Source organism: Parastagonospora nodorum, assembly GCF_000146915.1.
Source record: "Parastagonospora nodorum SN15 chromosome Unknown scaffold_9, whole genome shotgun sequence".
Classification (NCBI taxonomy): domain Eukaryota; kingdom Fungi; phylum Ascomycota; class Dothideomycetes; order Pleosporales; family Phaeosphaeriaceae; genus Parastagonospora; species Parastagonospora nodorum.
The window spans coordinates 1,284,438-1,296,822 of record NW_001884557.1 but is presented as its reverse complement, the minus strand read 5'-3'; the positions used below and the strand labels follow the sequence as shown (position 1 = coordinate 1,296,822).

General features: G+C 52.1%; 6 protein-coding genes across 6 annotated transcripts; 4 read left to right on the top strand and 2 right to left on the bottom strand.

Annotated features, from left to right (window-relative positions):
• Positions 1–61: 61 nt before the first annotated feature.
• SNOG_06673 (hypothetical protein) lies at positions 62–992 on the top strand (the record flags this gene model as incomplete). Its single annotated transcript, XM_001796985.1, has 3 exons — positions 62–162; positions 262–790; positions 906–992. 3 exons carry the CDS (start codon positions 62–64, stop codon positions 990–992), a joined length of 717 nt encoding a protein of 238 aa, XP_001797037.1.
• Positions 993–2,551: 1,559 nt separating this feature from the next.
• Positions 2,552–3,916, top strand: SNOG_06672 (hypothetical protein; the record flags this gene model as incomplete). The annotated part of the gene is made up of 5 exons (XM_001796984.1): positions 2,552–2,950; positions 3,034–3,042; positions 3,091–3,250; positions 3,544–3,800; positions 3,863–3,916. 5 exons carry the CDS (start codon positions 2,552–2,554, stop codon positions 3,914–3,916), a joined length of 879 nt encoding a protein of 292 aa, XP_001797036.1.
• Positions 3,917–5,321: 1,405 nt separating this feature from the next.
• On the top strand, positions 5,322–6,329 carry SNOG_06670 (hypothetical protein; the record flags this gene model as incomplete). Its single annotated transcript, XM_001796983.1, has 5 exons — positions 5,322–5,337; positions 5,517–5,633; positions 5,696–5,737; positions 5,801–6,014; positions 6,080–6,329. The coding sequence occupies 5 exons, from the start codon at positions 5,322–5,324 to the stop codon at positions 6,327–6,329; spliced, it is 639 nt and encodes a 212-aa protein (XP_001797035.1).
• Positions 6,330–6,450: 121 nt separating this feature from the next.
• SNOG_06669 (hypothetical protein) lies at positions 6,451–8,209 on the bottom strand. The gene is made up of 4 exons (XM_001796982.1): positions 8,027–8,209; positions 7,931–7,974; positions 7,706–7,852; positions 6,451–7,643 (listed from the first exon to the last, which is right to left on the bottom strand). Exons 1-4 carry the CDS (start codon positions 8,031–8,033, stop codon positions 7,356–7,358), a joined length of 486 nt encoding a protein of 161 aa, XP_001797034.1. The 5' UTR covers positions 8,034–8,209; the 3' UTR covers positions 6,451–7,355.
• Positions 8,210–8,890: 681 nt separating this feature from the next.
• On the bottom strand, positions 8,891–9,892 carry SNOG_06668 (hypothetical protein; the record flags this gene model as incomplete). Its single annotated transcript, XM_001796981.1, has 1 exon — positions 8,891–9,892. One exon carries the CDS (start codon positions 9,890–9,892, stop codon positions 8,891–8,893), a length of 1,002 nt encoding a protein of 333 aa, XP_001797033.1.
• A 1,445-nt stretch (positions 9,893–11,337) lies between these two features.
• Positions 11,338–12,345, top strand: SNOG_06667 (hypothetical protein). Its single transcript, XM_001796980.1, has 2 exons — positions 11,338–11,537; positions 11,586–12,345. Exons 1-2 carry the CDS (start codon positions 11,444–11,446, stop codon positions 12,194–12,196), a joined length of 705 nt encoding a protein of 234 aa, XP_001797032.1. The 5' UTR covers positions 11,338–11,443; the 3' UTR covers positions 12,197–12,345.
• Positions 12,346–12,385: the final 40 nt, after the last annotated feature.

Here is a 12,385-nt window from a genome sequence, read left to right as displayed (position 1 = left end):
GCCACTGCGATTGTATGTATGGGCCATAACGTTTCTTTGTCCATCAAAGCCGGGATACGTAATGCCCACGGCCGGTGATTTTCCGTTGTTGTTTGTCGCGCTTGAACGAATTACGCCACGAACTGAATCGCCGTCTCTAACGGCATCGCTCAGTCGCTTGAGGTAGAGGGCCGCTGGGTCCGTTGGAAGATACACACCGTTCGGGGTGCCGAAACAGTCAACGTGAACAGTAAGTAGCGCATGCTGTCTGCTAGCACACAGCTGCTCGATCATCGTCAACTGCGACATTCGCCAGGAATTCCAGGGTCGTAATTGCTCTACAGAAAAGGCTCTGTTTCATGAGCCGAACGCAAAGACATCGCCTGGTGGTTCATTGAACGATGAGACGCCGGTGTGGTTTCTGCCCCGACGATTGCTCGATGAAAGAGCCGAGAAGCCAGTTGAAGAGCTTCTACCCTATCTCAAAACCGCCCCAGATCAATATAGTGATACCAATGGCACTGGGGGAGCAGACCAGGGTCCAAACCGACATTTTCGTCGCCTGGTTGTACCTGAGCTAGCGGCGCGAGGTGATCGGTCGATTCTTTTCCCAGGACACATTCATTCGGCATTCACACCATTTACAGCAGAGCTTCAAGCGCTTTGGAGAGTGTCATGGATGCTTGGATTGCGTGACCTTCCTCCCAAAGAAGAAATGGAGTTCGAAGCCGCGACTTTCAACGCTTGGACAAGGAAGCGATACCTCGAACAGTGCAGGAAGCATTCGTATTTCATATACGACTACATTCCGGTACGTGATGCCGCTGAGTATAACGCAGATCTGAACAGGGCAAAACTTTCATGACGAGTTGGGAACGACCCATACTGATTGAAGTAAGAACAGTACATAGATACACTGATGCAAGATTTGGGGCTCAACCCATTCCGCACAAGCAACATTTTCGAAGAATGGTTTGTCCGGTATAAACCAAGCGACTATCGCACTATTCTAGAAGAATTCCTTAATTTACGGCGTCTTCAATTAAAAAGCAGTCTATGATTGATGACACTCGAGGATCAGTCTATGTTTGCCCGAGCTGTGCAAAAGATCATCTCTAAGGGCAAGTTCGCATCCACATCAACAACGATATATAGGAAATTTAATAATACGTGTTTTTCGTAGTCGGAACACGGCGATCAGTCTAGCTGATGAGAGAATTTGAGTGCTGGAGAAGTCTGTCCTTCGTCAGCAAGCTCTACCAGGACTAGCAATGATTAGTTATCGCCCTGTGATTTTCATACGATGATAGGATAACCTGAAGTTGTCTAATATAGTATCAATTACTGAATAAAGTAGTAAGATACTCAAGGCTTAATTCTCTACGTTGCCCGCGTTGACATTCTGCACAAGACCTCTAGGTTGGCTGTCCGCTGATGACGAATTGTCACAGGAGCTGATGACTCCAGCGCTCGGCTGACAAACTAAAAGGATCAAATCTCTAGGCTCTATTCCGAAAGGCCGTTCATTTGGCTTTCATTGTAGCACAACAGCGTCACAAAGAAAAGTGGGGCCAACGGGCTCAGGGTCCGTCTCCGTTCCTGTGCTCGGGCCTGCCTTTCGTCTCGAGCATTTACTCGATAGTATTAAATTGCTACAAGTCCATAAGCGCGCTTCCAATTTCACAGGTATTTACTTTCCTGACAAGGCTTTTCTCACATCAACCAACGGTATCTCACAGTCCGTCAAAGCCGCACCCATTCAAAAGCGGATCGAACTCGCCGAACATGAGCGCCTCAGATTGCGAAAAGCATACAGATCCGGGGGATTCAAGCACACAGAGTCCACTAGGAGAGCTTGTTGGGCATAGTGACCTTTCTGCTGCAGCCCACAAGTCTAGCCCTCGCAACGTCCATGGTTGGAAAGTAAGCACCTTACCCTAGCACTTATACACACCTAGCATTTCAATGCATATATGCTGACATGATGTGTTTGTGTCCATTTAGTGGGCTGTTGCTTACTCTGCTATGCTATCTACGACGCTGCTATTCGCCCTTGACAATACCATCGTCGCCAATATCCAATCAGCCATCATCAACGACTTCGGCCACCTCGAGCTACTAACATGGATCGGAACAGGCTTTGCTCTCGGCACCATGTTTATTCTGCTGTAGGGCAAGGTTTACGGCGTATTTAACATCAAGTGGGTCTACATCTTCAACATCTTCTTGTTTGAGGCCGGCAGTGCCCTTTGTGGTGCTGCGCCAAACATAGAATCTCTCATCATCGGGCGGGTCATTGCTGGAGTTGGTGGTTCTGGCATGTACTCAGGTACTTTGACCTACGTATCAGTACTTTCCAATAATCAAGAGAAGCCTGCATATCTTGCTGGTAGTACTGTCGTTTGGGGAATTGGCAGTGTACTTGGTCCAGTGGTGAGAACCCTGAGTTGCTCCATTCCAGTGGCTGCATGCTTATTTGGTGGCAATAGATTGGCGGCGCCTTTGCAGCGAGCAGCGCTACTTGGAGATGGGTAAGAAGCCTTCAGTCTCCTACTGTGGGCTTTCGACATAAATGCTGACCAAATCCCAGGGATTCTACGTAAATCTTCCCATCGGCGCGGTCTGTGCTCCTGTCTATTTCCTACTATTCCCCAGCGTTGATCCTTGTCCATCCAAGACGCTCGCCGAAAAGTTCCGCCTCGTCGATTGGGTCAATGCTGTTATCTTCCTGGCTGGCTCCGCTTGCCTGACCGTTGTGCTCACCTTGGGCGGTGTCATCTACCCGTTCAATTCCGCAACTGTGATTGCGCTATGGACTGTCACGGGCGTTCTCCTTATCGCCTTCATCGTCATGCTGAAGCTACACCCACTGGTCACAAAAGAGAATCGCCTGTACCCTCTGCATTTCTTCAAGCAACTCACATTGATCAACATGCAGCTCCAGGTTTTTCTATCCTCAGGCATCATTCTGGCAAGTTACCTTCGAAGTCCAAATCGGCCCAAAGCTGACCAATCTCCAAGGCTATGACGTACTACATACCCCTATATTTCCAGTTCGTCAAGGTACGCTCGAAAGTCGAAGTTACATTATGGAATGTTTACATAGCTTAGGATGATGGCGCCCTTGAAGCTGGTGTTCGTCTACTACCATTGATCATGTTCATGGTCGTTGCCTCGATGGCCAACGGCTTTTTGATGCCTAGATATGGCTTGATTCCTGTCTGGTATATCGGGGGTAGTACACTTACTCTCATTGGCACAGCTCTTATGTGTAAGACTCTTCTCCCAATCCGTCGTAGGAGGGCAACACCCGAGCTAATGTCTTGTGCAGACACCGTCAATGACACGACGTCGAACACCAGCATCTATGGCTACAATATACTCGTAGGAACTGGTGCAGGATGCTACATTGTAGCAGGATTTGCTATTGTACAGTCTCTAGTCCCGGTACACGACATAGCTAACGCCGTTGGTGCCATGACAATCGGTTGGTTTTCACCTAGCAAAACAACTCGAAAGACACGATAGCTAACATGCATCTCGCGTGCCCAGCCCAAGATCTAGGTATGGTTCTATTCCTCGCCATCAGCGGTAGTCTCTTCCATAATGTAGCGGTCGACAAAGTCGGCAAGGCTCTCCCTGAAGTCTCCACCGCGGAGATCGGAAACCTCATCGCAGGATCCAGCAGCTCGGCTTTCCAAGCACTCTCCAACGCAGAGAAAGCTTTGGTGATTCCTGAGATTGCCAGTGCCATGACCAGAATATGGGCTTTCTTCCTTGCAGCTGCTACGCTCAGCGTGGTATGCTCTGTTCCATTGGTGGTGAGTATTCTAACCACGACACATTCTATCCATTGACGTTGCGCTGCTGATGCATGCGACAGAGAGCTAAGTTCGGTGGTGATAGTGGCAAAACCGCGGCAGTGACTGCAGCTTAAGTGCGCCGAGTAAGGTGAACGTACATATGTGCCCCGAATCAGTTTATCAAATCGCTTCAGGCTATGACTTCGGTAGCAGGAAAATGTGTATGGTTCATACCAGTCGATTTTCACTAGATAAAAATTGTCAGCGGTAGCGTTCTCATCGCAGCTAGGCATTGAAGTAATACTCCGCAACCTTGGTATGCTACCTAGGTACAGACATTCAAACAAACGGTAGTCTGATTGCGCCTCTCTTCCAGAGCCACCCTCAGTAAAGTTTTTTTACACGCCTGGAATGTCATCTACTCTATTGATAAAAGGGTTGGACCAATGTGTTCCCAAAGTTTCTGTGGTCGAAACTTTTATCAAGTCGGATCTTCATTGTGGAACACATATGTATCCAGGAGTACGACCTTTCTCGCAAGTTGATAGTGATTTCGTCCCATTTCTTAGGGGATGCTTCGTCTCTCGGAAAAGTAGTTGCCAGATGTTACGAATGACCTCGTGCGCGTATGGACGCGTGGTGACCTTCAACATCGTACGATAAAAAGTGCCCTCAAACACGCTCGCGCTTGCGGGGTGAATGCACGATGGCCATTAATGCCTCAATTGACCAATGATAGCAAGAGATCAGGTATTGAAGTTTCGTTTACAAGGCTGTATGACACTGTTCGCTTACGGCCCCTGCTCTGATGCATCGGCGGCCGCGCGGAACAGGGTGCGACTCGAGACGCGAAGACGGTTAAATAGCTATGAGACTCTTGGCCTGCGTTCTGTAAGTAACAAGAGGGACGCCGAGATGGTGGAAATGAAGACAAGATCGGGAGTTGTAGCCTTGGGAATGTAAGGGAGGCGCGGCCCAAGCTTGTTGAATGCTTCATAGTGCTTCACGGCGTGAACAATATCTGGGCGGCCATGTGACCCTCTCACCCATACAGCACCATACAGATGACCGGAGTTTTTGTGCTCAGTAGTTCAATGGCATCGAGAAAGCCGTAAGTAGATGCGGAGGTTGATGTGTACACTGCCCAGATGATGTAATCTGGAAAGCTTCTGTGCGATAACGTTGTCGTACTCCCTTGAGCACGGAATTCCGTTAGTTCCGGTCGTATACCGTTTGTCTTGGACGAGCAATCTTCGCGTTGATCTAGGCAGTCTTGGAAGTAGTAACAGGAATGCGATGCATAGTGTGAGCCTCCGAGCACCCTGCCGTTCAGGTATTGGTCTCTCCGTAGCTGCTCCGGTGCAACCTGTCAGCCAGCCAGATAAGAAAGGTCCCGCTGCCACAAAGTGTTAAAGTGTAGTTGCTTCCATCTTTTCCATCTTACCCGATTTCCTACTCTTGTTCTACAACAGACAACGTAAATCTCATACACGCCGAAGTCTTTGCTAGTCGAAAATCGCCGGTGTTCCGTGAAAGATCATGGCCACTTACATAGGTAAGTCTGATGCGCTATATGCACCACAAGTAAAGAAGGTGTCGACATAGTGTCAAGAAGGAAAAGAACATGTATGGGCATAGTTTGGGGCAACATGTCTTTATATTCCTGCTCGGCGCAAACTTTCCCCATTGGCCAAGGATGAATACTCGATGAGGCCACAACTCACGCCACCCTAGATCCCTTGGACCACCTACTCGCCGGTAACCGACACTACGTGCAACGTACGACGGAGAGAAACCCAAACACGTTCAAAGATCTTGCCAAAGGTCAGGCACCTGAAATACTTTGGATAGGTATGATGTGCCACTTGAACCTCATGCGCGACATGTACTGACTTGGCACGTCCACTTCCCAGGCTGTGCAGACAGTCGGGTGCCTGAGACAACCGTCTGTCACTGTAAGTAACTCCCATACCCGGATGGCATGTGACACACACTGACGTGGTATGCCCAACTCCCAGGTAAACCAGGCGACATCTTTGTGCACAGGAACATCGCGAATACTGTGCATGCCAATGATCTTAACTCGGCGAGCGTTGTGGAGTATGCCGTTGCGCATCTAAAAGTGAAAAAGGTCGTCGTCTGTGGGCACACAAAGTGTGGAGGTGCGGCGGCAGCACTTGGGGATGCTGATCTGGGTGAGACGCTGAACACATGGCTCCACCCTGTCCGAGAGTACGTAACAAATCTGTGGGGCGTCTGGAGCGAACACCTATTCACAGAAAGCTAAACATCAGCAGATTGCGGAGGAAGCACAAGTTGGAGCTCGAGAAGCTGACCAACGACGATGCGCGTGCTTCACGAGTTGCAGAACTCAACGTGCAAGCGTCTATTGAGGTGCTTAGGCAACATCCGGCCATCAAGAGGGCTATGAGTGAGCGTGGCTTGACGCTACACGGACTCATCTACGATATCGGGGCTGGTGAATTGAAGATGATCGATGGCAAGGGGAGTGGACAGAAGGCGAACGGACTGTGGAGCCCGAGATAGGCGTCAACGGGTTGGCTACTATATACACGGCAAAGCAGGAGGAAAGAGGATATTACTTGTTGTGTGAAGATTTTGTCTTTGGTCGTCACGCTTGACCACACCGGCATGAAGAAATAGCGCATTTCCAGGAGTTGCTCACTGAGAGATAGTTGAATTCGTATCATTCGTTTTCGCAATACAGATGGCTTGCAAATACATACTGTCCTGGAACCATTTTACATCTGCCGAACCTGCTCGCTTTTATGACCCACGTCAAGTGTGGGGAGAAGAGAAGATGAGACGCCGTGACCGAATCTGCAGTCTGTAACGCAGCTACGCCCAAATCATGCGAGCAGGATATACAAGAAGAGACAAAGTGATTAAAAGCTCTAAAGGTCGGCGCTGCCCGATCGGGTATTCGTAATGTCAAAGGGGTTTTACATAATGATGGAGGGAGTATCAACGTTCTGCTTGATCGACTTGTGGGGCAAGACGGAACCACCGTTGACGTAGACCTCATCGCCAATGGAAACGTCGTCACCGAGCACAGTGACGTTCTCCAGACGAGCCCACTTGCCGACAGTGCTGTTCCAGCCGACAATGGTCGATTTGACCCAGGCGTGGTCCTTGACGCGGCTGTTCTTCAGGATGACGCAGCGCTGGAGACGCACGCCGTCGCCAATTACGACATTGGGGCCAATGGTGACGTTGGGGCCGATACGGCAATTCTTGCCAATCTTTGCTGAAGGGTCGATCAGGACATTGCCGCCGTAGACGAAGGGCTCCGAGGCTGGGGTGAGTAGCTTCGAGTTCTTGCGCGATAGCGAAGAGAGGTATAGGCAGGTGCCAGAGAGGAAGTCCTTGGGCTGACCAACGTCCATCCAGAAGCCCTCCAGGTCGAATGAATGCAGCAAGCCGTCCTTGACAATGGCGGGGAACGTCTCCTGCTCGATTGAGGTGGGGCGCAGCTCAATGCGCTGCAGGACGCTGGGGTTTAGGATGTAGATGCCGGCGTTGATGCGGTTGCCGACGAATTCGACGGGCTTCTCAACGAAGCGGTCGATCATCGAGGCGTGGCCGGGCTTGTGCACCACGACACCGTACTTGGACGGCTCCTCGACCTTGGTGACGACAATGGTGCCCTCTCCGCCGTGCTGCTTGTGGAATTCGGCGAGCTGCTTGAAGGGGTAGTCGCAGGTGACGTCGGCGTTGAGGACGAAGAAGGGCGAGTCGTCCTTGCCCAGGATGCGCTCGGCAAGCTTGAGCGGGCCAGCGGTGCCAGAGGGGCTCTGTCTCGACGGAGAACTCGATCTTGACGTTGTACTGCTTCTCGTACTGCGAAGGCGGTTAGACATGCGTTCCCTCGCGCAATTGGTGGGTGGGTGGGGGGTACGCACTGTCTTCAGTGCCTCAGCCATGATCTCGGGGCGGTAGTTCACAGCCAGCACAACGTCGGTGACGCCAGCCGACGCCAGCGCCTCGATCTGATGCTGGATCATGGGCTTGTTGGCAAACTCGACAAGCGGCTTGGGGTATGTGAGCGTCTTCAGCGCGCGTTAGTCGGGCATTGCATCGTGGCAGGGAGCACCGCGGGGTTGGCAGTGAGCGAGCAGGGAACATACCAGAGGGCGCAGACGGGTTCCAAACCCTCCAACGAGAATGATGGCTGTGCATTGTGTTAGCAGCGAGCGCGGCAGCGTGCAGTTGGCGGTGCTGACCTTTCATGCTAGCGGTGTGGTGTGTGGTGGTGGGAGTGGTGGTGCTAGTGGGCAGCTCAAGAAATTGCTGCCGGGCGGTTGGAGAGAGAGCGAATGTTGGAATTGGCGGTGGTGGGAAACGGTCAGATGGCCCTACAGTCGACGGGATGTGTATATATACGGCAGGAGCTGAGCGGAGCAGCAAGGGGAGGACAGCGTGGTTCTTGAGGACTGTTCTGATGCCCCCGACACTAGCACTACTAGCGTAGACCCCCTAGAACCCCTCCCGAGTCGCTCGCTTCTAATTCCAGCTCCCTGTGACCCACCAGGAGCCCGGCACCAATTGGCTGCAACACCATCACGAGGTGCTTATTATACTGCAGGTACGAGCAGACGCTCGGCGCATTCCACAGTCCGCTCCCAAATTCACCGCCTTGCGCAAATTCTCCTGCACTCGCACCCACGTGCAGCTTGCGCCGGGACCGGACGCCTTCGAGATGGTCCTCTTGTCATCACGAAAGACGACTGCAAGGCGTGGCTCATCCCTTTTGGGCCGACAGCCGCATCGTACTTGCTTCATTGGGCCTTGGTGGGAACATGGCCTCGGTCTGGACAAACAGCCTTCACGGCCTCAGCCGCAACGACCCATCGTGAACACGACGCGTGTCGTGTCAAGGTGGCGAGACCCGTTTCCATCTTTGCTCACGAGATGCAACGAAACACTTTGGACGCCATTGAGAATTTGCAGTCTACATCCATCCTACACAGGACACATGCCTCTCCACGCCGACACATACATCACATCCCTTGCACTGCAGTCCGGTGCTACTTGCAACAACTATGCATCGCACAAATACAAGACAATGACACAGTATCCCGAACTCGTCAACACCCTTGGCTCTTGCGACGGAAGCTCAGCGACCTCCATACATCAGCGACACTGCTCCCGCGCTTCATCCCAGGTCTCTTGGTCGGGCCGCTCTCAGATGCTGGCGAACTGGCGGATTTATTCTTAAACGATGGAGATGCTCCCCCAGAGCCACTTTTCGATGACATCTGTCTTGACAAGCCGAATGGGTACTCGTTCGCCCAGATCCAATTACCGCGATCGTACCTCCACAGCTCCAGCCCAACCGCCTGGCCTTCTTTTGCACTTTGAGACAGTTCTTTCCGAACCGCTCCCAAAGCCTGCTCCACCTCTTCCTCATCGTCGACCTTGTTCATCACCGTCCAATGCGGACGGAATCCACCCTGATCTTGCTCGCTCAGAAAAGAGACCCACTGTCCTCTAAGTTGAGAATGCACTTCCTTCATATCTTGGTATCCAGCGTCCACATTCACTCCCACGCCCTTGCGCATCCGGAAAGGTCCACCAGTTGTGACATGAAAGGGACTTGTACTGGCAGATAATTGCAAAAGACTCTGTTCCACCTCTTCCACTTGGGAATGAGGAAGAGCGTGGAAAAGGGTAAGGTGTGCTGGAGTTCTATTCAATCTTCGCGGAAAATGTTTCTGACGCAGTTTGTTCATCGGCACCGACAAACTATCCTCGAGCTTTATAGTCAAGACGTAAACGTGCTCCTCGCTCCCACCCGTGTTCGGCTGATGTTCGGTGCGTGGCATATAGCCATGACGGACCTCTTGGATAGTGCCTCTTTCATGGGGCTCAGACTCTCGACCCTTCTTGGATGGCCAGCCGCGGAAACTCGTCTTGGATCTAATTCCTGCGCCAGGGCGTTGTGGTTTGGTTTGCAGTTGCTTTTGTGTTTGTGACTCGAACGAAGATCGCAGATCTGGATCGGAACATGTCCGTGATTGGATCTCAGGCTGCCGCAGAGATCCGTTTGGAGTGCTGACAGCAGCTGCATAAGTCACCCCACCAGACATATTACGGATAGCGAATTGGTTCCGTGGATACTGATGCCACTGTCTCAAGACATGGTATAGCATAAGACTCGATGCAACTTGTCAGCACGTTCAGACGTTCAGACGGGATTTGAGGATTCTCACGAGCTGAAGGTAGGTGGATTTTCGGAACATCCATACGTCACTGAGTAGCCGCCTAGCCTAGCGCAATACCCAAGCGATTGGAAGCGCAGACCTTGCATTGATTTCGACTGTTTGGATCGATGTCTTCGCAGGCCGTTCTTTCACTGCGCCCATTCATGCCGCCCGACCTCACTTTGCGAAGGAGTCACTTTTCGGTAGGGACGTGATTGAACAGCCGTTTCAACAAAACTTTGTCCATGAAATGTGTCTGCTGATTGCATGAACTAAGCATGATACAAGCTAGACGCCTGGCAAACTTGGATATCTCTCTTGCGCCTGTCCCATGAAGCAACCCTATATCGTAGTCTGCTGCTGACTCGTCCAGCCTCCCATAGGACTGTGCCTAACCTCGCCATATCAACCTAGGCGCTGGGGTATATGGCTCAAAAGGTCTTGTTGGACTTTGCCTCCACACGGCAGTAGATCAGGGCACTGTTGTCTCAGAGCGTCGGCGCCAGACTTGCAGACAGCATCTCAACCGCAGTATTCGAGCGCGCAGACTACGCCTATGATAGCGGGACTGGTGAGTATTGGAGTCGTCATGATGTGATCGGACGATGAGGCGTAAATTTTTGGTTGACTTGTCAGTACTTAACCTTGAAGTAAATCATGGGTAAGGATGCCAGTTGGAGTGATGACATCATATCAACACATAAATACACAACAAGGCCGATGGTGCAATACACCGCCACGACGCGACGAGCGTACGCGTAAATTCGGTCGGCTTAGTCAGGTAATCGCTATGAAGCAGTCATGAATACAAGATGAAGGGCATCCGTAACTAAGGGCCCGGAGGTCTTCGCAGGCGAACGCCATGCTCAGCACCTCGCTGGCCAGAAAGTCGGCAAGTCGATGGCAGGCTGGGACCGCAGACACATCGGTCCTAAAGTTTGGGCTGGAGTCAAGTGACTGCGTGCACGGCCTGGACTGTTTGCGTCATGCGAGCGAATTGGCGGCGATAACGAAAGGCGGGGGCGCGCTTGCCACTTGGGCTAGCAATCGCCAGTGAAGCCGCGATGCCACGAGCTCTGCCGCAGTAATAGCAGCAGAGCCGCACTCCACAGCCGCACCGGCGTGAACTGCGAGAGCGTATCATGTGCGACTCACAGTGGAATGGCTGGAGGTGATAGAAGTTGCTCCGGTGGAAGCTGCCTGAACGTTCACCGTCATTGGTAATCACGCACGGACCACATGCGCAATCGGTCGGCTTGTTGCCTGCGCCTCGCTCGCCCGCTCGCCTTCCATATAAGAGCTCTGGCGGCCCCCCGAGACTCTCTCTTCTACACTCTACAACCACACGCTCCCCACCTCAACCAGCACTCTGCAACCCTACCACACCACGTTACTCACACCACAAGCAAGAACCACCACTACCACCACACCGCCATCATGCAGATCTTCGTAAAGACGCTGACCGGCAAGACCATTACGTTGGAAGTCGAGTCATCCGACACAATCGACAACGTGAAGAGCAAGATTCAGGGTACGTTGCTTGCTGCGCTCCAACTTAACGACCGCTAACATGACGCAGACAAGGAGGGCATTCCCCCGGACCAGCAGCGCTTGATCTTCGCGGGCAAGCAGCTTGAGGACGGCCGCACCCTCTCCGACTACAACATACAAAAGGAGTCGACGCTCCACCTGGTCCTCCGTCTCCGTGGTGGTATGCAGATCTTCGTCAAGACCCTCACCGGCAAGACTATCACGTTGGAAGTCGAGTCATCCGACACAATCGACAACGTGAAGAGCAAGATCCAGGACAAGGAGGGCATCCCTCCGGACCAGCAGCGCCTAATCTTTGCCGGCAAGCAGCTCGAGGACGGTCGCACGCTGTCGGACTACAACATACAGAAGGAGTCCACTCTGCATCTCGTGTTGCGCCTGCGCGGAGGTATGCAGATCTTCGTCAAGACGCTCACGGGAAAGACGATCACGCTGGAAGTGGAATCATCCGACACAATCGACAACGTCAAGTCAAAGATCCAGGACAAGGAGGGCATCCCCCCGGACCAGCAGCGCCTCATCTTCGCTGGAAAGCAGCTGGAGGATGGCCGCACTCTCTCCGACTACAACATTCAGAAGGAGTCGACTCTGCACTTGGTGCTCCGTCTGCGTGGAGGACAATACGGTCAGACGGGCTGATGATGGGTTCATGTGCAAGGCGTTTGGGACATGACTGCAGTCTACGGGCTGGGTTATGATGGATCGGGTTCATTCATAGTTTACATGGCCGTCGAGAGCCATACATCAATGCAAGTTAGCATGCCTTCGGGATGAGATATTTCTCACATTCGTTCTTCCCAAATGCGACTTTTTTGCCTTCCCACGTCG